Raw genomic sequence first — 25,677 nt, 5'->3', positions numbered from 1 at the left:
AGATGTCAGAACTGACTGACGTGTGACATGCTATTGGAAGCCTGAGGTAAATCCATCCCCATTAGGCTTGATTAGTCAGTGTTAAGATGCTAGGTCCTTGCTCCTAGCAGTACCACTGACTAACTCTTATTCTAGGGAAATAGCCCTCCAACAGGCACACAAATTAGGTGAGCAGAAGGTATTTATAAAAGTTTCTGTCAACCCAAAATCCCACTGCCCTCCGGTGCAGCCCCTTTCCTCCACCTTCCCCAGCACTCTGCTCCTGTCCTGACGCAGCTCCGGGCCGCTCGTTCGGGACCCATCGCTGCCACCAGAGCTGCTCTCCCCGCTGTCCCAGGAAGAAGGGCACAAAGAACAACAGCCGCAGCCCACCTCCTCGCGGCGCTGACCCTCCTGCAAGAGGCGGCTGGGTCGCACGGACGGGACGCAGAAGCGGCGGCCGCGCCACCTCGCGGTCCGACAGACAGCTGACGGCTTCGGAGTTGTCGCCGTGGAGCATCGCGGCCGCCTCGGAGCTGTGCACTGCCAACTCCTCCAAGTGCTGCAGCCTGCCCGAGTGGTCGGAGTGGACGTGGGTGGCACGCAGGTAGGCAGGCAGGATGCCCAGCCCCGACCCCGCGTCGATCACCAGGTCGCGCTACGAGCCCCGCACCAGCCTGATGTTGGCCCGGTTGCCCGACTCGTAGAAGCGCTCCTGGGTCCAGATGATGCCGCCGCCCCAGTCCGTCCATGAGGAGGGGCCGGGAGGGGCCTGGGGCACGGGAGGGAGGGCAGAGCCGGGCCCGGCCCACTGCGGCAGCTGCGGGCGGAGCAAGGCTGCGGGTGAGTAGCGGGACCGGAGGGGCGGCAGCCGGCGGCGGGTGGGTGAGGGACTGTGGGCCGGGAGAGGACAGGGTGGGTTGGGATGGGATGCGGTGGGGTGGGTGCAGTAAGGGAAGGGGCTCCGGAAGGGCGTTTTGCCATCGCGGTCAGTATTTCACCTCCCTTAACGCTTTCGGGGGTGGCAGGTGGCATCAGAAATCACCACATTTAAGTGTCCATCCTTTTAACTGCTCTGCCATTATTTTCAGCTTCTGCTAGTTGTTCCCGTCAAAGAGAATTAACACAGCAGAAGTTGTGGTCAGAGTTGTGTCTTAATGGGAACTGGTGCAGGTGTTTGGCTGCCACACAGGCCTGCGGCTGTCGTGGCCTCCTCTGGCCTCAGAGGGTTTGCCCCACTGCACGAAGGGCAGCTCCTGCAGCACATACAACTTAACATATTTAGCTGCTTTTGCTTACCCCTGAAACTTGTGCTTTTTTTGTAGTGTAAATGAGACAGTCTATCTGTAAATAAGGAACTGCACGCAGCATCCTTCTCAGCAGTTGAAGTCTTAATTTCTCATGGCAGCTTTGGCATGCGTTGTTTGTTCTTAGACTTACAGAATCATAGAATATCTCAAGTTGGAAGGGAACAATAAGGATCATAGAAAAGTTAAGGTTGGAAGAGACCACCAAGATCAGCTAGACCAGCCTCAGTCCATTACCACCATGCTCATTAACCATGTCATTCAGTGCTGCATCCTCATGCTTCTTGAAGATGTCCGGGAATGGTGACTCCAGCACCTCCCTGGACAGCCTGTTCCCATGCTCTTTCTGAGAATAGTTTGTATTGGTGTTTTTTTTTTCTAATATCCAACCTCAACCTCCCCTTGCCTTAAATTGGCAGCTTAAAGCCATTCCCACTCATCCTGTTGCAGTTACCTGGGAGAAGAGGCTGACCCCCACCCCACCACATCCTCCTATCTGGTCATCGTAGTGAGCAATAAGATCTCCCCTGAGCTTCCTCCAGACTTCTCCAGTTCCCTCCTCTGCTCCCCATAAGACTTGAGCTCCACACCCTTCACCAGCTTCATTGCCCTAATTGACGATCCTTTGTTGGATCATCATTCCAGCCCCTTGCTCCACACAGCACCACCCAAGATTCCAACTACATTTCTGTGAGCAAACTGTAAAGTTATTTCTCAAAGTCACTGTTTTCTTCACGATTGTCTTTTCATCTCTTGCTTGCACTTTATGTCAGTAGACTTCTCTTAGACTACTATGTTCAAAAGAAGATGAGTGTTAGTGAAACTGCTGAGTTGAAATTTTAAAGCTTGTTGCTTCTCATCAGATTAATTCATTACTTTAGAATATACATATATATTATAATTAATTGTAAAGCCAAATTAAAAAATACATATTCATAAATATAATCCAAAGAATTTCCAGTTTCCTGCACACCTGGACATCTCTATCAAATCCCTTTTTTTTTTTTTTTTTTTTTTTTTCTGTCAGTTCTCTTTTTTCACACCTAGGTATATGCTCATGTTTGGGAATTTATTGTATCTGTTGTATTTCTTCATTCTGCCAGGCTCACATTGTCTTTTTCAACTTGTTTTTAAAAGAATCTCACATATTTTTTCAATCTTCAGTTAATTAAATGGTTTTAAACTTTTATGGTTTTGCTGTTTTCAGTACCAAAAAGTGGTTACAAAGGCAAAGGAAAATTGCATCAATTAATTAAATAAATAAATAGATAGATAGATGATAGATAAATGGATAATAAATATTCGAGGGACAAAGAAGCCACAATAAACACAAACTAGTTGTGAGACTGTTCAGAAAATGCAAAACATGTTCATAGTAATCTCAGGATCTGTGAACTTGCTTTTCACTTTTTTTTTTTCTTTTCTTCATTTCTTTTAGTTCTCATGCCATGGTTGAACTCAAGACAGTGTATCTAAAGCCTTCCACTGGGAGGTGGCTGTCCCAGTGCATCAGGAGAAGGCACTAGCTATGGGGGAAAAACAGCACCTGTACTAAACAGTGTTAGCTGTGCAATGAGTGAGACTTTGTGCTGTAGCTGTGTTATTTTTAATCCTTGAGCAGCTGCAGCTCTGCTAGTACCGTTCTTGGTGTAGCCTGTTGTAGGGCTGGGTTGGGTTCTTGTCACTGCTGGCCCTCCCCCTACAGCCCTGAGGGACCTGCTGCCTCCTGCCCCAGCTCCTTATTGGGCAGCTTCTGCTCTGTGGACACAGCAGCAGGCAGGGAATGTCCTGGACTTCCACAAAAAATGGATCCATATATACTTGGGTGTTTGTCGTGATGAGGTCCTACAGGGATGCTGACACTGGCAGCAATGGAGTGGTTGGTCAAGCACTGGAAAGTTCTTCCCAGGAAAGTGGTAGTGTCACCACCATCCCTGAAGGTGTTCAAGATACATATGGAAATGGTGCTTAGCAACATGGTTTCTTGTTAACTTTGGTAGTGTTAGGTGCTTGGAGACAGTCATACTGAAGGTCTATTCTAACCTAAATGATTCTGTGATTCTACTTTGATTGAACTCAAGTCACTATAACCACTATGAAGAAAGTACTAATACACATATTATGAGTTAATTTCTATCTTGCAAAAGTATCCTGTGGAAATGAGGGGAAAAATTTATTTAAAACATCAATGTAATTTATAGCACCTAAGATGGGCATTAAAAACATCTGAAATTTATATGACTTTTGAGAGTGCTTTTAAAATTACTTACATGCTTTCTAAACATTGGGTTTTACATATAAATTTGATATGCAGTGTATTTCTTATCTGTAAAAAATTAAACCTCTAAAAATCTTTAATTTTTTCAGTAACTTCAAATGGCTGGGTCAGGGAGAGGAAGAGGACGTGCTTCATTCACCTTCAACATTGAAGCCATTGGCTTCTCTAAAGGTGCAGTTCTACCTGATGTTGTGTGTAAGCCTCCACCACTATTTCCTGTAAGTACTGAGGCTTTCTTTAGCACTCTCGGTACTCAGGTAAAGTGCATTCTCTTTCATTTAGATATTGAAATGAAGTATAAGAACAACTCCAAGAACTCTAAGGTCACTTTTCAAGTACTTAATGTGAAGGATCAGTTGTTGCTGTTTTTACTGTTATTATTATTTCTTCCTACCTATTTGCTAGCAGTTGTATCCCTTGTGTATAGCTTGTGACATGTTCGATCATTAAAATCCTCACTGTAATTTGGTCTTCTGGATGCTACGGTAATGGAAAAACTGGATTTTTGAACTTACCTGAGATGAAGTTATACTAGTGTTTCAAGGTATGAAATTATCTGATTTAGAAATTTTCTTTTGATGCAAATACAGAAGGATTCTGGATAATTATCTTGTGTTTCTGTAGCCTGAATGTGAAAAATAATTTGAAAACAACATATAGATACTTTATGTCATTAAGGATATTGAGATTGGACATTTGGGGTGTATCTGGAATATATTGGAAAATTAAAGGGAAAGAAAAAGTTAGTTATTTTCCTACCAAGCTGAGTTTTGCATTGTAGTCAAACTTGGACAGTTTTAAGGCTGAAAAGCAGGCTTACAGTTTCATATGAGAGCTTCCTCTTTATATGAGGATTTGATCAAGGTGCATGAATTTTTTCTAAAATCATTATGATATGAAACCAGTAAGTCTGGCATATAATCAATGCCATTCTGATATATTTACCTGAATAGTTATTTTACACATGGTTTTGGTTTAATGAACCCGATGTTATGTTAATGTCTTAATTCACCATTTCCCTTATAATTTAAATTGCATGACTTCATTGATTTTAAGTTATATTAATTGTTCTTAGTGTGATTATTAACTGCTTGATAGCATTAGGATACCAAATTATGTGTGACTATAGATTCTGCAGTTACAGTCAGTGATGGATTTGCCTGAGAATTATTAATCTCATATCCATTGTATAACCCCTATCTAACATATACATTGGAGAAGTTAAAGATTCTGTTTTCCACTGAAAATTTGAAGTAACTCAGTGGTGTTACTGGAACTGGTAAAAATTGCATGAATTACATTTAATGACTGGTCAGTGACCAAAAGTATGATCTTGCAGCTGTTCACTGACTTAACACTGAAAGTATTTTAAGCAGTCAATTGTAGGACATGTTTACATATTTCTTATGGGATTTTTGGTGTTGAAATTAATTTCTTGTAAATGCAATTAGAATACCAGTTCAGGTACATCAGCATAACATCAGCATCATGAGAGGTTTAAAATGTTGGCCTAGCAAAGAAAGTTGGAACTAGTAAATTCCAGCTGTGGGATTTATGATAATGCTTTGTGGTTTGCAGCCAACCACTCAAATTTTGGTTGTGCACCACCTGTCAGGTGAGAGAAATAATATGTAGTTACAACATCCTATTTCCATCACCAGCTTTAGTTTGCCATATATTTTATTAACCTTTTATTACATATCTTTTCAGTTTCAGGATTTATAGTTCAAACAAACAAAAAACAGACAGAAGAACTCAACAGTTTGTTTAACTGAAAAAAAAAAAAAGTGATGTGTGGGGGCCTGTGTGCTATCTGGTTGTGATATGATATTAATCAAATTGTGTTGTTTGGGGTAATCATACATAATGTATGAAGGGTGCTCTGATAGTAATGCCTCCTATTTTATGATGTTGGCCCACACCATCAGAGGTGGATGTTGGTGGTATGACAGTAGGGGCTGAACCTTCCTACCAACATTCCATTCCATCTTATTGCTGCGCAACAGATGGCAGCAGAGGGACAGTCTGACAGAGTGGTGTCTGACATGGAAGTGTGGATAAAGGAAAGGGTTATCATTGACTTTCTCCATGAGCAATAAGTGACACCCACTGACATTCATTAATGCTGGCTAAATGTCTATGAAGACCCAACAGTGGATGTGAGCGCAGTGAGGTGTTGGGTGGTGCATTCCAGCAGTGGCTACAGTGGCAGTGGGTCACCTCCACTGATTCAGGTTTTTACGAGCACAGCTTGCAGGCTCTTGTTCATCACTGGTGAAAAATGCATAGTTAGTGGTGCCGACTGTTGAAAAATAGAGCTTTGTAACTAAGAATTTGATCTGTCTTTGTATCTGTTGTAGCTTCAATGGAAATAAGTAGGAAGCATTTCTTTCAGAGCAATCCACACAGTTGAAATACTGTTTTAGAAGGGGTTACAACCTGGTTTACTTGACTGAAGCAGTGGTTTCTGGTTAAGTTAGCTTGGAATGAAAAACTGATGTTATTATTTAAGAATTCTTTAAGCTTAACATGACTGTGAATCGCTATTTCACAACTTTAATATTTTCTTCCTGATTGCTTGATGATTTTTTACAGAAAGATAAATTCATGAAAAGTGTAAATTTAAACGGTTACATGTTTTAGAACATAATAAAGTGTGCCTGCAATGTAGTACATTGCAATGTTGCATTCTTTCATTATTATGTGTGTTTATTGTAGGTGTTTATTTTTTAAGTGTTTCTGTATATTTGATGGATATCAAAGACATTGCAAATAATAAAAATAATTTGTACAGAGTACAGAAAATAAGCCAGTGCCTCTGAAAACAGGAGAGGATGAAGATTACATGTTGGCCTTAAAACAAGAATTTAGAGGAGCTATGAAAAGATTGCCATATTTTTTGGCAGTAGAAGAAGAACATGAAGGTTTGTTTATGTGCTTTTTATTTTTATTTCTGCCTTCAGTATTTATTCCATGAAGGATAATGTTGTGAAAGGCATGTCCTGGAGATGTATTTAGTATTGATAAGGGAGAATAAGAAAGAGCCAGAGTAATATGATAGGAATGCTCTCATTTACATTTACTGAAGTTACAGGTTACCCATACAAGTGCTGTACCTTGAAAGCAACTGCTGTGTTAAAAAAGCAAGGTATTCTTTTGATATAAAGTAAGAAACATTAAGACCAACTATTTGTGGTTCTTTCAATTGTATGATAATCAATACAAACTAAATAGGTATTACTACATGTTAAAATACTGTAAAAATTTTGCAGTGGAGCAAAGAAATCCATAGTAAATATAAGATTTGGAATTCAGCTTCCATTTTAATTCTGTAGGCATGTAATTAAAAAGATAAATATTTTAGTTAATAGCTGGACATTCTAAAATGTGCTCTTCTGGAACATAATTATTTCCCCCAAGCCCATTCTGGAAGATTGGTAAGATGCAGCAGAGGTCAGAGAAGACTGAGAACTCACTTGAAATAGAAAGATCAAAGTGAGACTATATGACTTATTGAGGTTTGCATCAGAAGTAGAGCTGAATTTGAAGGCTGCATTTTACTTGAGAATATCTTTTATTTGTATATAACTAAACATTAGCAGCCTCGTTGTTTGAGAAAAATAAATGCTCTGCTACTTGATATCCATTCATGCACCATTACACTTTTAAAATCCAAGCATCTTGGTCAGAAAACAGAGCAGGGATGGAAGGCTACAGTCTATTTACTTTGCAGTTGCAGTATTTTAAACCTAGCAGTCATGGGAGCTTATTACTTTGAGGAGTGCTTTTTTTCTCTTGTGACTTTTACCTCCCTCTGTTATCCTATTGAGTTCTGATTCTCAGTGTCATAAACGCAAAGTGCTAATACAAGAAAAGAAGAAATGTTAGGACATGCTGTTTGTGTCAAACTCAAGGCCCAGTCTGTGCGATAGTCTGTCTCTATCAAGTTTTATTGTTTAAGAAATCCGGAATAGCCGAGGATTAGATAATCTTTCCACCGCTATAATGTGATGATTTCAAATAACAAGAACTCACATGAGTTTTAATATCCATCCTGAAACCAGCAAAGTATTTTCTAACTGAGTATTCATGGTAGAGATATGATAGTTACACAGTCTCATCCTCTTCTTGAATGTGGGCAAATCCTAGAGGTTTTTGAGGCTGTGTGCAATTCTCTTTGTATTAGCTTTGAGTACAGTACTCTGATTAATACACATTATTGACTGTACACTTGTTCTTGTATTAAAGTTCTGCTTCAAAAGAAGAACCACACTGCAGTATGATAATATAGCTTCCAGTGCTCACTGACCCCTTTTTTTTTTTTTTTATTTGAACACATGCGTATAGCCACATGTCTGCGGTGTTTCAGTACCCCTTCAGACATTTTCTGGTGACCCAGAATTCCTACAGAGAGCGTAAAGTAGTTTCAGATCCCAGAGTTCACACATCAGTCAAAGATGCTGACTGTGCAGCCGGGTAAACTCTTGGTTATGGGGCAAGGAGAACAGGAGATCTGATCTTAATTTCTAAATCCTTTTATGATTGTAGAAGAAATAAAAATTAGTCTTTTTTTTTTTTTTTTAAACTCATATATCTTTCATCTCTCATGTAAACAAATTTCAGTCTTTCCAGATTCTTATCTCATCAGAGACTTTCTGTGCTCTTGATCTCTGTCAGGCTTGAAGTTTGCTATTTCCGTCTGAGGCACAAAAAAGGAAACTGCTTTGCCTGAAAGCATGTCTGAGTAGTTTCCATGGAACCAGCCACTTTGAGAATGTTACCTGTTTTCCAGCTTTGCCTCATGTGGTAGTTCTTACCCCTTAACCTTTGTTTCTGTATCCTTCTTTCTGAGTGTTAGCGCTGAGTATGGTCTTTCTTTAATACAACTGCCGGCTTTGACTGTTTTTGTACAAAAATTGGCAGTTGCAGGTAAGCACGAACAGTGCCACTTCAATAATTCTCAATGTCTCCCTGAGGATAAGTTGGTATCTTGCCATAGCTCTCCACTGAACCTTTGGCTGCTGAAAAATACCTCTGTTTCTGTGGTTTAGTGTGGTTACATCAGTTGTTGTCTGCAGCTTAAATAGCTTGCTTTCCTCTAATTATTCTTAACTGATCTTTTCAGTAATGTGGTTTACAACCCTTTCCTTCCCTGTATTTCATCTAAACATCTGGTAGGATTACAGGAGAGGCAGAAGTAGGGACTGTTGGCAGGCATTTCTTAGATTGGCTTTGCTGCAAGAACAAATGAATTCTTTTAGGCTGCCAGCACAACATCTGTGAGCCAAATGGTCATTTGAAGAGTGAGAAGGGAAACAGTTTAATCAGTTAGGACCAGGTATCTTTCTTTCATTATTCACGTAGTGAAGAAAAGACGTGTCTAATGGTACATGTCAATTTTGATGCATTAGTGTACCATGGATAGATTTTCATCATTATTTCACACTTACTTATTTTGAGCAAGTGGTAAGTGTATTCTCCAAGTTCTCTATTTTCTGTATTTCCTAAGCTATGAATCATTCATATTTTTTCCTGCAGGTATATCTCTTGTGACTGGGTGACTGTCACCTTGGCAGTGGTTTGGAATTAATTCATCAGCTGTGAGTGGCAAGTCAGGCAGGCATTTTTTTTTCTACTTATCAGCAATTAATTCTTCACTAAAGGTCACTGAGCTGAAATCAAAACTACTAGTTTCTTTCCCTATGTTGCCTGCAGTTTCATACAGCATCTGTGAAGACCACTGTGAAGTGCTCAGTTTTATGTAGGTCTTCTTCTGCCCTGACCACAGCTAAGTTTAAAATTGAGTCTTATTTCACATTTTTCTACACTGAGTATGTCAGAAGTCATCTACTGCATAGATCACAGTCTGTTTTTTCACTTTTTGTACAATGCCCACAAAAATAATCCCTGTTAATAATGAGGTATTATTACGGTCAGAATAAATAATTTTGTGTTGTGGATATTGCAATTGGGCATGGTAATTTGATAAGAAAAAAAAACTGAGACTGGTTAAAAAATGGTTTTCTCATTAAAGATTGTACCAGATTATTTTTTTCCAACATGAATCCATATACCTACACTGTATAACTACTGTATTATTTATACTGCATTTCTCAATTTATTTCTTGTGCCTAGAATGAGGAAAAGTGGACAAAAACATATTGTTTCTGTTTCAGAAACATCTTCTTGCTATAATAATATAATGCAAATGTTTGCCATTGCAAAAGTACTCGAAGTCCTGGGACTTATTGATGATCAGTCATTCAGAGGTGACTTCTGAGGCTTTCTGAGACCTTCTATTTCTGTATGTTTCTAGGCCTTCTGATTCATAGGAATTCTGGATGCTTGTTAGGATTAGAACAGTTACAGTATATGCCACTAATTTTATTTTTTTCAATCACAAAATGACAGAAGGTTTGAGGCTGGCATAGGTCCATCTGTCCTAACCTCTGCTACAGCAGGAGCACCCAGAGCAGATTACCCAGGTCCATGTCCAAGAGGCTTCTGCAGATTTACAAAGAGGAGACTCTGTGGCCTTTCTGGGCAGCCTGTGCCAGTGTTCCATCACCCAAACATCACAGGAGTGCTGCTTGACTGTCAGAGTGAACTTCCTGTGCTCCAGATTGTGCCCATTGTGTCTTGTTCTGGCATAAGGCACCACTGAAATGAGCCTGGGATCCATCCTCTTTGCACTCTCTCTTCAGGTACTTATGGATATGGATGAGATCCCCCTGAGCCTCCTTTTCTCCAGGCTGAGCAGTCACAGCTCTTTCAGCCTCTCCTCAGAGGAGAAGTGCTGCAGGTACTTCAACAATTTTTTAACCCTATGCTGGACTCACTCCAGGATGTCCAGATCTCTCTTTTTACTGGGGGAGCCAAAAACACAGGACTCCAGGTGTGGTCTCACCTATGCTAGTAGACCTGCTGACAGCACTTTGCCTGATACAGTCCAGTATACCATTGCTGTCAGCAGCAAAGGCACATTGCTGGCTATGCTCAAGTTGGTGGCCATCAGGATCCCAGATCCTTCCCTGCAGAGCTCCTTCTAGCTGAGTGCCACTATCATGTCCTGGTTCCTGGGGTTGTTCCCCACCAGGTGCAGGACTTTGCACTTTTGCTTGTTGAACTTGATGAGGTTCCTGCCAGCCGATATCTCCAGCTTGTCCAGATACAGAACATAATTCTGAATTGGAATGGACCTATAAGGATCATTGTGTTCATGTTCTGGCTCTTTACAGGATGACCTGAAATCCAAACCCAAAGTCTAAGAGCACTGTCCAAATGCTTCTGAAACTCTGTCAGCTTGGTGCAGTTACCCTTGGGAGCCTGTTCCAGTGCCTGACTGCCTTCTCAGCAAGGAACCTCTTCCTAACACCTGTTTAACACTCTCATTTAATGCAGCTTCATGTTTATTGCATTCAACTCCAGGATCCCCAGCATAACTAAGATCTGGAGCTATTGGAGCAAGTTCAGAGAAGGCCATAAGAAAGCTTGGAGTTTTTCAGTGGACAAATGGTGAGGGAGATGTCTTGTTTAGCTTGCAGAAGAGAAGGCTGAGAGGGTGTGAAGCAGTGGCACAGGCTGCCTAAAGAAGCTGTGCACGGCCCATCTTTGAAGCTGTTCAAGGACAGATTGGATCAGGCTCTGTACAAACTGGACTAGTGGGAAATGTCCCTGTCAATGGCAGGATGTTGGAACTGGGTGGTCTTTAAATTTCCTTCAAGCTGAAACCATACTGCAGTTCCATTGGGTCCTATTTCTGAGAGATCATCATTGCTGTTATGAGAAAGCTGTAGACTAGATACCCTTTCAGTGCAGCACGACCTCCTGGTCCATCTGCCACTCCTACCTCTTTTGTGTCAACAGCAGACTGCTGAGGATGTACTCTGCAATCATCCAGATCATTAATGAAGATGTTAGACAGGACTTGGACCCAGTGTTGGCCCCTGGGCCTCCAGCTAGGCTTCGTACTGCACATCACCACTCTGCAGCTATTCAGCCAATTATTAGTCCACCTCTCTGCCTGTCCTTCCAGTCCCCTACATCAACAACTAGATGGACAGGAATGGCATTCCCTCGATGGAAAGGAGATACCTTCAAAATAGGGAACAATATTCTTTCTGGTTTTCATTATTTATTATTGGGGTTGTTGGTTTTTGTTTCTTGTTTTTGAAATGTAGGGTTATAAAATCCAGGTTTTTTGAGTACTTACAGTTTGATTAGTCCTAGGAATTGTCATGAAAACAGCTATGAAACTGTTTTAAAGTGTTGTTTAACAGTGCAAGAAATTGCTTCATGTGGGGTAAAGAGGATATACTATATGTTTAAGTACAGGAAAATACCAAAAACTCTGTGGATTGCCTTTGTAATGGATTCAAAAAATATTTTCATATTTCTCTACAGCAATTGAAAGGTACAGTAAAAGGTACATGGATGATGAAAAGGAGCATTCAGCATGGACCCCAGGTAATAATGGAGAATACCAAAGGCTGTTTTGCTATTAGCCTGGGTAATCTGTTCTTCTGAAATGTTTGATTCCAAATTTTTGAAGTATTAAAATAGTACATGCATTCTTAACAAGGCATGTATTCCTTGTTGAGGGTTATGCCCTTTTCCTGCTTTCAGATCAAAGGGAAGAATTGTTTTGTCTAGAAAAGAATAAATAAATGTGATTTTATTTTTTCTCATTCAAAACAACAATTCTCATAAAAAATGCAAGCTTGATCTCTATAGCTTTCCTTCTGTTGTTTCCCATGCACATACCAGTTTTGAACTGGGAGAAAATATAAAAGTTACTAAAAAACACCACCAACATAGTTTCCCAGTCATCGGTAAATTGATTTTATGACATTAAACTTTCACAAATATATCTGAATAGGTAAATACTGCATACTTGATGATTCTATGTAATTTAGAGGGACACTGGAAGGGCTGAACTTTGATGAAGGTAGATGCCAGTTTTCATTAACGGTGTAAAATTCTGGTCCTCATTATACTTCATCACCTAAAGGACAGCTGAAATTCGGCATAATTGTTGGGATTCAGCAAAATCGTTGGGTGCTTAAGCAATTAGACTTATAAACCCTATATGACCCTATGTGACAATTAGTCTTAAGTCTAATCATGGAACCAAGCACAACAGGGGCAGTCTTGCTGAGTGAGAGGAGGAGGATTACTGCTGTAAATAACTGTTTATAAGTATTAAAGCTACTTTCTGTACAGATTGGAGAAGTCTTCCAAGAGAGATGAAGCCAAGGAAAAAGATGAAAAAAGGTAGATTATGTATTTTTAAAGATTTTAAAAGATTTTGTAAGAAGACATGCTAGAGCTGGTTAGATAGGCCTAATACTAGGGCTTTGGGTAGATGATTTTCTAAATAATTGAGTAGTCTGCCAGGCTTTTAGTAATTTGCTAGCTGCTAATATATGATACTGGTAGATTAAAAATGCAAAAATCTGTTTGTTTTGCAGTCCTTCTTCTATCCAACAAATAGCTAGCTGTTCAGATTTTCTCACATTTTGGGTTTCTCAATTAAACTGTATATTATTTGGTTGACTCGTATTTTTTTAGGTCTTTTATATGTAATTTAATGTAGGTTATTTTCTGTTTCTCTGGTTTTACTTTTTTTGTTTATTTTCAGCTTTCTTCTGCAGAATTGTGAACCAGATCCTTCAACAGCAGTTGGTATTGATTGCTCTTTAAGCAAAAGAAATCTTTTTACTGCACAGCATCAGAAGTGTATTCATTTTTTAAAGTGTTTTCCAGTATGCATGACTATTATCTTTAGTTCTCTATAGAAGTCTGTCTCTTTGTTGATGTGAAACAACACTTGGCCTCCTGTATCTAGCTGTCTGTTACATACAGTTGTTTACTTTCTTGCTCTCTTTGTCCAAGTCCTTCATATGTCATTTTTCAGTTCAAGGATAAAATAGAAAAAGGAAGGGGAATGTGCAGTAGTCATGGAGACTGGCTCAGCTGGAAGCTTATTTTCTTTTAAGAGCGTCATTGAGAAGCATGGTAATAAAGGTAGACATCAAGATTCAATAGAAATTAACTACTTATTTGCAAAATCCCTCAAGAAGAAACGAGTACATATCCATTTTCTTTTTTAAAAAAGAAGAAACTGTGCTGGCTTTTCTAAGCCTACAGCTTAGAAGCTGTAGCTTCCCAAGATTCCATGAAATCACAAATGCCAATCCAGTACCCCCTTAATATACTAACATACTAATTATCACAAAGAATCACCGATCAATGTATTCTTTGTTTCCACTGTCTTTAGTGCATGTTTCTCAATTTGCTCTTGAAAGTACTTTCCTTACTTAATTGTATCAGATAAGATAAGCTGACCACCCGCATTTGATTGGGTAGAAAACCTTTCTCTAAAAGCAAAAATAATGAGGTTTCAGGGCTTTTATTTTAGGGGAATCTTGGTGGTATGGAAATCATACCAAAGTCATGTTACTTTTTGTTTTGATTACAGCCATGTTAGGTGACAATTCATAATAGAGTGGAACAAAGTTGAGGGAGTAAAGTGAATTTTATCTGCACTGAGATACAAACAGGTTCCCTATCATCAAAGATCACAGGAGTGGTTTTTGGGTCACTTCACAGTTATATGTACAGGGCTGGCTTCATTTTGACCCCCTGTAAAGACTTCCCTGAGTGTTTTAACTTAACACCTTGCCACGTCTTTTACTGACATAACTTCCAGTAGGGTTTCATATCTCTCCCACACTTAGGCTGGGCTGTGGACCACAATATCTGAAATATCCAAAACAAACAAACAAAAACAAAAACACCAAAACCCAAAACAAAACCCACAGGCAGTAAGCTGACTGGCTTCAGCTCCTACAGGTCAGCTGCATGCACATGTAAACAGCAATCAGATTTACTCAAGAAAGCCAAATCACTGTAGGAACAGCAGTTTAACAGAAAATAGATTGTATTGCCTTGCATCTCAAAGCAACATGTATGTAAAGAGCTATTTCACTTAGTTCTACATTCAAATGGTGGGCATCTGTAATATTACAGTTAGTTCCAGTGATTCCCACCATTTAGTGAAGGCTTTTGCATATCTTTTTTACTTCCAAGCTGTTTATAGACGTTATCTCTAAAAGTCTGTAGGTGTTTGTGCAGAGATGATCATTTTGAATCACACTTGTTTTCTCTGAAGGCCTCCTTCATTCTGGATGTGTTTGCTTTGATGTATGTGTTCATATATCATTACAGAGCAGCTTGGCTTCCCTCAGCTGTGTGTGGTGCTTTTGTTGCTTAAACTCTTTACTGGCAAAATACCGAAATGAACAGGGTGTTATTTATGACAAATGCTTTTGAGAAAATGCAGTTCTTTTCTTAGCAGCTTTTAGTGTTCCGTTTCCTTAGGTATTAGGCCAAATAAAATACATATGACTTTGGACTACTGTCTGCTCCAAAAAAGCTATGTCCTCCTTCCATCAACACATACTAATTTTCTTTCTCATTACATTTAGTGTACTGTAGTTTAAAAATAATAAAAAAACAAACAAACAAGGGTGCATGTTATATAACTACCTGGTCTGTAGCTATCCAGCCATTGTGTTAGGTACAACCCTAAGGTGTAAGTTTTATGCAGGGCTGCATGGTACAGCAAGAGGGTGGAAAAACTGGTATATCATGGAAACAGGACATCTATAGCTATGCTATATTTCTCAACACAGAGCTCTTTGTTTTTGCCTGTCAAATGCACTCCTGGAACTGAGACAGGTGTTGGAGTGTTGCAATTCAGGTGGCTCTTACCTGGTTATGGAGTCATACCTTCAACCTTTGCTCCACCATACAATTAAGGAGGGTGAGAGTGAACTGTAGGAGGCAACTTGATAAAGGCTGTGTCCATGTAAGAGTCACAACTGGTCCAACAGCCATTTAACTGCAGTGACCTCATTACCCCAGGGGAGCTCACAAACTCTTCTGTCTGCCTTTTTTTTCACTTGAAAAAAACACAAAAAACAACCTGTCTAAATTGTACTGCTGTCACTATTTTGTGCATACATTTTATCTCCTCAGATGATAAAAAATGACAGCATATTTGTGAGTTTGTTTTTTTTTCCTAATGTCTTAATTTATTGTGGGTAAGTGAAAAGCATTTTGTGAAGCTAAGTGCTATAGTCTGATAAAACCTTCCGTCAAATATCTGTATGAAAAGAATTTCAAACTGGCCCTGTAGATATCACTTAGATGAATCAGGCTATGTGAGTGATGGAGCTCAGAGCTGAAGTAATTGTAGCACAGAGAGTATAAGATTTTTGTGGCAGTTACTATTCTTAAGATAGGAGCTCTTAGAAGCACATAAAAGGATTCCTGTTATTTCATATGCAAGAAAAAAATAATAGCTATGTACTTCATTTCAGCAGGTGCAAAACCAAAAAAGGCAAAGAATTCTGAGCCTAAAAGTAACTTGGATGTGTTGAAAAAAATTGAGGTAAGATGTACTTAATCTTAATGAATTGTACAACACAAATTACTGAAGGGAAATTAATCCTCTGATATAGTTTTTGGGATAACCACATCAGCCTTTCTGGCCTGGTCTTGTTACCTTGACTGACAAAAATTCTGTAGTATTGTAGCACAAGGGAGAGGAGAAGGATAAAGCCTGGCAATGGAGGAACTGATGTTTTGTTTTGTTTGTCTAAATTCTGTTTAACTCCGAACACATCATTCAGTTGTTCTTCGCAGTACAGCTGTGTGGCCTAATTGTGAAAAATAGAGCTTGCTGAAGGAGGAAATGGATCCAGAAATTTTGAATTGATGTTTGCTTCAGCACTTTACTGACACTGGAAATAAACCCATTAGTAAGTTGAGAGCAAAGAGAGAGAAGAATTTAGGATGAAAGTGACCATGACTTTGGTGCTGACTGCCCACCACATGGAAATAGAAAGGTGAAATAGCCCCATATTTTTTTCTTGATGATGTTTAGTGCAGAGACTTTATAGTTTGTGGTTGCATTTTATCAAGTATTATATGACTTCCTCCTGTGAATTGCTCCAAGAGTAGATGGTAAAAGGGAATTAATCATCTCAATTTATTACACAAGAAAAGCTTTTTTAGACTTGAAGCCTGTTGTCTTACATTCAATAAAAAACGTTCTTATAATGTTCTAGCATTTCACATCATGTTGTCCTTACATATTGACAAAAAAATATTTGTAATGTATTGTTAGGCTACTCATCTTACTATTACCTGCAGCATAACACTTTGGTTGTGAGGAGGGTATACTCTTGCCATGATGTTGGATTACAGTGTAGATGAAAATGTCTTCTAACAGGAGCTGGAAAAGAAGGATGATGAAGAAGAAAAATCTGATGATGAGAAAGACAGGACGAAAGATAAAGAAGGTGAAGATGATGAAGAAGCTGAAGAACCAGAGGAATATGATGAAGAGGAACATGAAGAGGTGTTTTATTTAGTTTTCTGTTTCCACCAAATCAGATCACAGTCATTGAACAGTGTATTGGCTGTCAGCCAGAGAAATGTCCCTAGCTTTTCTGAAGCAGAGGGAGAGCCACAGGGAAATGCACTGTTCAATTAGTTTTCTTTGTTGTAGTACCCCGTCTTGTAGTTAGGTAAGTGTTTTAGATTTGTTACTCCCAAACAGCTCTGAAATAGAGAGCTGGCCAACAGGAACGTGTCCTGCCACAAACAATACATAAAACCACTTTCACCATCAAAACGAGGTGCAACATTTACTTTTTAAAAGGTATCTCCTTTCAGAGATACCAAAAATTAATTTTTTTTCTTTTTTTTTTTCTTTCACAAGAAATGAACTTACATTAACATTTCAAAAATGTTGTGCCCAACCAGTTTTAAACATATTTATTCTATACATTGTCTCCTTCACAGGAGTGGTAATACAGTGATTACATATTGGTTTATAAATATAGTGATAGTGTTTTGGTCTGCAATATGTTTTTATTTAGGAAAATGACTATATTTCTTCATACTTTGAAGACGGAGATGACTTTGATGCTGGCAGTGATGACAATATGGATGAAGCAACATACTAGCTATTGTTGCTAGGAGGTGTACTGTTCAAGACTTACACTACTTGAAATAGAATCCTGGAGGTAGGCTGAGTACCATCAAGAGAACTAGTGCTTTGGCTCTTTTGGGGTTGAGCTTACTCTCCAAAAACAAATGGAACAATTTTTTTTTTTGTAATTGTTTTACGCTGTGAAATGGGATCCTGGATCCCACATTTTGTTCATTTGCCATGTTTTGCAGATATGCACTTTTTAAAACTCCTCTGAAATGCCTATTGATGGAACAAGCTATATGCCAGAATACAACCTCTGCACAGAAAAAGAATGTATCCATTTTTGTAGAATTGTGCCTAAGCATTTGCACTAGTCAATTCTTTGCTTTAGCTGTTAAAGCATGAAAATAAGTAAAATTCCTTATAACTGCAGCAAAGCAAAAATAAAGCAGTTATGGATGAAAGCTGCCCATATTTAGCGGCTGACTTCTTTGAAGGAATTTATGTTAACTTCCGAATTCAGGTGACTGAAAATAACTGACCACTAAGCACTTTAATATAAGCTGACTTGAAATGACTGAAAGAATAAAGATTAACAAGCTAATGAGTATGTTGAAGAGGTACTGCTCCAGTCAGCAGAACTCTCACCTTTAGTATATTGTTTAAAAGGAATGGTTATATTTAACAATATGTTTACATTGTCTGTACACACCACTGTAAGTGACTGTCAGGGGTAATTTCATTTAGAAAAAGAATATATGACTGAATTTAAGATTGAAAAAGTATGTAGTTGTAGTTTTCACCAATGGCATGCAGTTTGAAGGGACAAGAGCTCTACTACTCCTTCTCAGTTTCTCTGCCTGTTAAGGCAATATTAACTTTCCTACCTCGCAGAGCTGTTAAGTGAGATGGCAGATCATATCTGTATATCGAGGCGTTTACTTTACTTTCCTAAAAACAAAGAAAAATTACATAATGGAAATGAATAAACAAGAACATCCTTGCAAGAGAAATATGTGGCAAAATATCTTGATTGTGAAAAATTAGGAAAACATGAGTGCTCAAAGTAGCAAAACTATGTTATATAAAATATTTATCAATGTTATAATTTATCAGTTTAGTTGTAACATCAGCCTGCTGTTCCTTGTAACAGTTTCTATTAGCAGGACCGATGAAAGTGAAATGTTTTAAGAGTAAACCAATTCTTTTGCCAGTTTTCTTTGGAAGTGTGACATTTTGTCAAGCAGTACTTTACTTCACTGCTGACCAGAAAGTGATACTGCATATTCTGTGGACTCCTCTATGCAATAAGATATGGCATTGTGATAAATTACCTATCAATTCTACAGGAAATTAAAATACAATGCATGTCACACCTCAGAGGTAAACTAACTGTATTTTGAAGAATGTTCAATAAACAGTCTTCTGAATTATACAGGAAACGTATTCTGTTCTTTTTTTTTTTTTTTTTTTTTGGCAACATACATACTAGCAGCTGTTTCTTCAACAGTTGTGCCCATTTCATCGATGTGGTACACAACAGAAGGCGCTGTAAACAAGGTAAGCATGTTGAAAGGTAAACAATGAGAGAATCCCTGCATCTCACACAAGGAAAAGAAATAGAGTGCTTTTGCCAAAGGCAAAAGAACCAGAGTGTAAGCCTTGGAAAAGCAGCACTACATGCGTTTTAATTTGGTCACTGCTGTGACTAGCCTGAGCACGTGACTCTTCTTTGGTACAGATTACTTTCTTTATTCGACACCTTTAAAAGGTTAACTATGGTCACATCTGTTTTATGGAAGCAGCATCTCAGGACAGACCTTCTAAGACTAGTTTAATAATGTTAGATAAGGCCAAAGCCTAAGAACAGCCTGTGCCCTGTGTCAAGCCACTTCTGAAATGGAATGAGGTGGTGTTGCTCCAGAGACATAATGCTCACAGCTGTTCTTGTAAGTTGATATTTCTAATTACTTGGGATTTATTCCAAGACCATGATGTTGATCAAATGTAGACTGTTTGCTGGGTCTCAACAAACATCAGACTTGGAGAGACTGAGCTGGGGCTGGAGCTGGAGGTAGGCTAAGCAAGTATGTGTGGTGCCTATCTTCTTTCTGGGGTTAAACTAGGACACTAATTTAGTTTTTCACCCCTATTTGTTAATAGTGTTTTCACAGAACTAACAAATTCTAACAAGACCTCTAAACAGAAAAGTTCCAATTTAAACAAGGCAGGCACGGTACAAACCTTTAACCTACCAGTTATGGTATTCTAGACATGAATGCTATATGCAGCTACAGTCAACAAGTACTTGTTGGCCAAGGAATATGTTAGGTTACACACAAAATTAGCCAAAACAAATACAAGTAGAGGCTGTTTATAATACATGCAAAATATATAGTTACAAATACATGATAAGTACTGCTTTCACTGCAATCTAAAAAAAACTCCTTTATTTTATGCATTTTCCTTATGTTTTCCTAAAAGCAGAGGTGCCAAAGTATCTTAAATAAGACTTGCATCCTCATTTAGGATTATTTTACAAAGTTATACTTTGAACCTTTATAAAACAGTTATACGAAGATTATCTGTGACAACATAATCCAAAATATAGCAGATTTAAAGCATTTAACATTTTATATGGTCCAGCAGTGCAATATGCACTTATATTTCAAACCTACTTCCTGACCAACAGTGTGTTGTAGTTAATCTATAAAGTGATTTACCCTGCAGTTTCTTTTGATATCATCAAGTCAATGTCTAAAAGACTGGCTTTACAATTAACTTAGTATATCAGATACAGAGGAATTACTCACTTCATTCAGAAGATGATGCACTGCCATTCACACTGTACTTTGGAAAAGACGGGACAAATCCCTGCATCTTGCAAATAGCAAAACCAGCTGTTGTTTGTACCTAAAGTCCAAGATTAGATAAGCTCTCCAAGATTACATTTTCTGATAAAAATAACCTTCTAATTTAAAACATGTAACCTAACTTAAAAACATGCTAAATAAAATATACTGTGTAACAGTAAGAACGTGTCACACTGTTGGTCAGAGTATACTGTCATTGAACATAACTGATTTCCCCTTTTTAACTGCTTACCATGCCACCTTTAACAACTCAGTGACAGTAAGCCACAAAACATTCACCAGCTTTTGATGTTTTAACCATAGAAGTGGCATCACATTGGCCACCACAAATTACTTCACAGTACAACCTTTCATATAGCCTTACCCAGAACTGGTACTTGAACACTCACGCTTGTGTTATTAGCACATGTTTCCAAGAAAAGAACAATTATTTAACAAGATTATTTGAAAAAGAAGTGCTATGTGAAACATGAAGGGCACACTGATTTTAATGCCTCTCCTTCTGTGGAAACTGCGAGCAGCCACACTGTCACCAGATATACTTTCACTGAAGTGTTCAACAGCCGCTTGTAATAGTTTACAAGTCCAATTGTACCATGCCTTCTGTCATGTTTTAGGCTATATGTTCAATATAATCTAAGGAGTGCCTCCTATTTTATGTTGGCCCATGACATCAGAGGCAGATGCTGTTGATATGGCAGTAATGGTTGAACCTTTCCACCAATACTGTTACATTTTGTCATTGTAGGACTGATGACAGCAGAGAGGCAGAATAACCAGCACCCACTGATGCCTGCCGAATGTTTATGGAGACCAAACAGTGTTTATGAGCACAGTGAAGTGATGGGTCAAGCAGTGCTTCAGCAGTGGTGACAGGTCACGTTCTGGACAGCCATGCACAGCTAACATACTATGAAACGAAGAGTGTCTAATCTGCTCATCCACACAAATCAATTAATAGCAGTGAATATGTTGAAAAACAGCATTTTCTGGCTGAAAGTTTGCTCTATCAGTGTTATCATGCCCCCTGTACCACCTTAAAAATAAGTAGGAGGCATTACTTTCAGAGCAACCTACATACATTAATCCAATTCATGTTCATACACTTAAAACACCAGTAAATAACACTTGCCCCATTTTTGGGGGGCAACAGATAGTGGCACAAGCCTTTCCTTCCAAAATTCAAAAAATTAATGGTCAGATTTTTCATACTGCATACACAGTCAAGACAACCACAGGAGAGCTTAAGGTAGAGTTTAAAATGAAGTTAATGATGTTTTTCCATTTCTCACTTCTTTAGTCTGACTGAAGTCAGTTAACTTCAGCTTTGTTAATATTACTTCAGACAGGACCACAGACACCTTACTTCACAAGGCAAATATAACCAAAGATTATAGGCAACACATCAGCTTTTATTTAAAAATACTCAGAGTACACAAGATCCTCTTTACTTTTTTCTCTGCCCCTCTCCCCCCATAGAAGTGTAAGTCCTTTTACTTTTTGCTTGTTTTTCCTCCTGTAGCATTTTCAGGTAGGGAAGAAAAGAAGGTGGAAAGTAAGCTTGTTCATGAAACCAAATGAAACATTCAAGGAAAGAGTGGTTGAAGAATACCAGCTAAAGAACTGTGTGAAGCTGCAACTGGTCTATACTGTTGCAGCATCAGCTTCTTATTAGCAGCTACTGAATCTCATCTGAAGTTTTGTAGATTCCAGGAAAAAAGTTGTTATTCCAGATTCGTGGGCACATGAACATTAGCACATTCAGAACCCAATGGTAACTACTGTCTGAAGAATCAGTTGCTTTTACACCGAGATCAAATGGAGGAAGAAAAAGTCATTATAATAAAATAAAGAGTAATGAAGGAATCACAGCAAAGTATCACACATCTCCACTTATTTCATTTCATATACAGCTGACCAGAAGAGAAGTCCAGTCCAGTCCAGTCAACTGAAGGACACCATGGAGAGGGATGTGGAGTTCTAAAGTATGTTCTACAGAAGAACATACAACATACATAGAAACATGTATGACATAAACAGGAACCAGGCTACTCTCCTGTCTATACCAAAAAGAAGAACAGACTGATCACAGGCACAGAATTTGAATATTCCACCTTAGGTATTAGCTACTGCCTCTATGAATAACCTCTAACAAAAAGTGGACTTCATAGTGGCAATTAATTATTGGATGATTGAGTTTTAAGAATTCTATAAGAAAAATAAAATTTTAAGAACAAAGTCTTAACTGGCAAGTGTAAACTTGATATTAAAATGTCAAATGTGCTATGCATTCTATAAATACTTTAAAAGACAGATATCCCCAAATGCCCACTTCAGGGCTATAAAATGTACAGTGAAATTCCTTGTGTGTTAGCTCCAACTACCTTCTTTTGCTTTGTCATTAATTAGAAAACAGACACCTAACAAAACAGAAAAAAGTGCAAAGCGTCAGAGACAATTTTATATCTTAATTTATATCCCGATCTTGCACCAAGACCTCCTGCCTGAAGCACATTACAGGATTACATCATCCATTGAACTATCCTCATGCTGGACTGCTGCCCATAAAGTTAAATCATGTATCAGTAAGTATTTTCTTTGCATTCCAGATACATTTTGCATTCTGTGGTCTCGTCTAATGCTACGTTATGTGCCTATGAATCACATTTGCGTGGGGTTTTCTGTTGTAAGGCTGGAGTTCTCCTTGACTATCAACATTTATACTATTAGCTGGATTTCTTCCATTTTCTATTTGTTTCTGATGTGATGCTGCCGTGACAAAAGAGGGGGCAGATTCCATTGTAGAATGGTGGCTGACATCTGCTTTCACTAAAACTTCATAATAAAGGAGATAAAAAACGGGAGTTATTATGCCAATAATCAACATAATAACTACAGCTGTCCACCATCCCATCCCCCAGTCCGCTCCATAGTACGGATCCTTGCATTTTTTACTTCTCCCATCAGTTTCAAAGCAGACCTGTTGGGCTGCTAAGGCAGAAACCACTTCATTAAGGTTCTCCCTCTTTGTATCATTACACTTCACAATTTCTTCTATATCTCGATCCACTTCCTTTAAGAAGTTGCCAGCAGTCTCATTAGCAGTGAATTTATCAGAAGGTGATGCTTCCTGCACTTCGGGGGAATAGAGAGCAGGCCGAAGAACTGTTCTTCCTTTTGGAGACACGTGTGTTTCAGTCAATACACTGAACTTTTTCACTGGAATTCTGATAGACCTCAGAGCAAAAAAGTCTTGATCATTGATAAGATTGTTAACTCTCTTGATATCTGCAACCTGAAAGAAAAATAATAGTTTAAATAGCAAAGATCCATGGATTTGAGCTCTTAAAAAAGGTCTGAATTCGTGAGAAATAAAACTCCTCCCCAATGAAGGAAGGGGATAACTTATACCCAAGTGGCCTCCAAGTAGTTAGAGGTCAAAGATCAAACCTGAACAAAGTTAAAGCAAGAAGGTTATTTACAGACTCTCATTTCATGCACTTCACTTAATGTACATTAAACAATCACTGGAAACTACCTCAGTTAAATTAACAGGACTTTGCCCTGTGCTTTGCTAGTAAAATAAGTGGCTACAAGTTCTTAATCAAATTCAAAGCTTTTGAGTAAAGATTAAAATTTATGAGTCCACCTGGCCACAACTGGTTTCAATACTATTCCTGCTTTTAAGTGCTAAGGTAGAAGCAAAGCATAACTTAGCACACCATCATCTTCCCCCATTAGGTCAGTTTCCCCTTTCCCTGTTCTCACTCAAAACAAATCTTGTTTTCCTTTTTAAAAGGCTTGGGTTTTAAATCTCTCAAGAAATATTCCAAAGGGGTTTAACTGCCCTTGGAGAATGAGCAGCTTCATTCCCATACAGCAGTTCCGTGAAGGCATAATATAGTCACAAACCTCATGATAATTAACCAGATGATAATTAAGTACTTAAAGTCAGTATTTTTTTCATAACAGAAGAACAAGGAAATTTTGTCTTTTAAAGGTGCATCACACCACAGATCCTCCCTGTCCTCACTGGGAGGACATTATTTGTGAAGAAATAAGTGACAGAAAACAAGGAAGTTCAGAGACCCTTCCCCTAGAAACCGCTCCACTTAAAACAGAGATTTGGGCCAAAAAAAGTAATCTGGGACGATCAACCAGTGCCTACCACCTGCACTAACCTTATAACATGTAGTGTCTCAACTCCTAACGCAGTGTATTTTTTAAGTGTAACTAAGTCAGATTGGCATAAAAAATCAAATAAAGGCAGCATTTACCTGAGTGCTCAGCAACCGCACTGCAATGCAAAGTATCCTTTTTACCTAAAGCCCCAAACCCTTTGCACCTTTCCCAGAACTGTCTACAAACAAGAGTTAAGTTAGGACTTCGGTACATTAGCTCATAGCAGGAGGGCTATAATTTTATTACTAATGAATTAGATAACAGCATGATTCGTGGAAAACAAAGATTTTAGGTCTACCTCTGACCTTGGTAGAGCTGCAGGGCTAGGAGCTGGCACAGCTGACTTCCTACACGGCAGCAGAAGTCCCGGCCTTGGCCAGCACCAGGCAGGCATGGGCAGCAAGGGGAAGAGCACTCACCTGGCTGACCGAATGCTTCCCAGCTCGAAGCTGCGATACAGAAGGCCACGCAGGTGGAGGTGCCCACTTGCGACAATGCATTACAATCACTTCTCGTAACGCGCATTATTTCGAGCGGAAACGCCACACACGAAATCAGTTTTTATACGAAAAGCCTGCACGATCCGTCGGCCCCTCAGCCGCCGAGGGCGCTCCGAGGCAGCGCTACAGCGCGGGGCTGGAGGCGGCGAGCACAGCCGTGCAGCACGGACTCACCGAGCAGCAGTACTGCAGCGCGATCGCGTTCAGCGTGTCCCCTTCCTGGATGTCCTTCGTCAGCAGGATGATGCCGTCCAGCCGGTCCCTCGACGTGCTCCGCCGGACCTTCTCCCTGCCCCGCGGCCGCAGCTCGAACACCTCGCTCTCCTCCTCCAGCCCCTCGCTTTCCCCGGGGTAAAGGAGGCCGCCGCCGGGCGGCTGCGATCCGGCCGGCAGCTGTAGAACGCAGCCCGGGCCTCTCCCGGCCATGCTCCCAGAGCGGCCGTGCGGGGGGCGGGCGGTAGACGTGGCACCCTGAGCGGGACCGCCGGCCCCAGCACACACGCAGGCCCGGCCGCGTCCACCCAGCCCGCCCGCTCCCTCCCTCCTTCCC

General features: G+C 39.5%; 3 protein-coding genes across 37 annotated transcripts; 1 reads left to right on the top strand and 2 right to left on the bottom strand.

Moving 5' to 3' along the window:
* Positions 1-1,892, bottom strand: MBLAC2 (metallo-beta-lactamase domain containing 2). The gene is given in 3 exon segments (XM_032441508.2): positions 1-433; positions 435-872; positions 1,831-1,892. Coding segments are annotated over 3 exon segments (807 nt in total). The 3' UTR covers positions 1-126.
* Positions 381-19,007, top strand: POLR3G (RNA polymerase III subunit G). Of its 34 annotated transcripts, none has more exons than XR_014939107.1 (9): positions 381-586; positions 3,654-3,782; positions 6,359-6,488; positions 11,968-12,030; positions 12,787-12,837; positions 13,205-13,328; positions 15,951-16,021; positions 16,865-16,993; positions 17,517-17,901. XR_014939107.1 is itself a non-coding variant. In XM_085528002.1 (9 exons), exons 4-9 carry the CDS (start codon positions 12,020-12,022, stop codon positions 17,601-17,603), a joined length of 393 nt encoding a protein of 130 aa, XP_085384128.1. In that variant the 5' UTR covers positions 779-822; positions 3,654-3,782; positions 6,359-6,488; positions 11,968-12,019; the 3' UTR covers positions 17,604-19,007. The 34 variants fall into 34 exon arrangements, 31 of the variants coding, with proteins under 31 accessions (XP_015705219.1, XP_085384131.1, XP_085384122.1 ...); XR_014939106.1 differs by lacking the exon at positions 381-586 and adding an exon at positions 645-822; XM_085528002.1 differs by lacking the exon at positions 381-586 and adding an exon at positions 779-822 and having other exon boundaries at positions 13,205-13,248; positions 17,517-19,007.
* Positions 19,008-21,836: 2,829 nt separating this feature from the next.
* Positions 21,837-25,677, bottom strand: LYSMD3 (LysM domain containing 3). 2 transcript variants are annotated; one of them, XM_015849730.3, is made up of 2 exons: positions 25,047-25,677; positions 21,837-23,740 (listed from the first exon to the last, which is right to left on the bottom strand). In XM_015849730.3, the coding sequence occupies exons 1-2, from the start codon at positions 25,125-25,127 to the stop codon at positions 23,087-23,089; spliced, it is 735 nt and encodes a 244-aa protein (XP_015705216.1). In that variant the 5' UTR covers positions 25,128-25,677; the 3' UTR covers positions 21,837-23,086. The 2 variants fall into 2 exon arrangements, with proteins under 2 accessions (XP_015705216.1, XP_015705215.1); XM_015849729.3 differs by having other exon boundaries at positions 25,302-25,677.

Source organism: Coturnix japonica, chromosome Z, assembly GCF_054131305.1.
Source record: "Coturnix japonica strain WE chromosome Z, WE-NBRP24, whole genome shotgun sequence".
Taxonomy (NCBI): Eukaryota; Metazoa; Chordata; class Aves; order Galliformes; family Phasianidae; genus Coturnix; species Coturnix japonica.
This window is presented reverse-complemented; position numbering and strand designations above follow the sequence as displayed.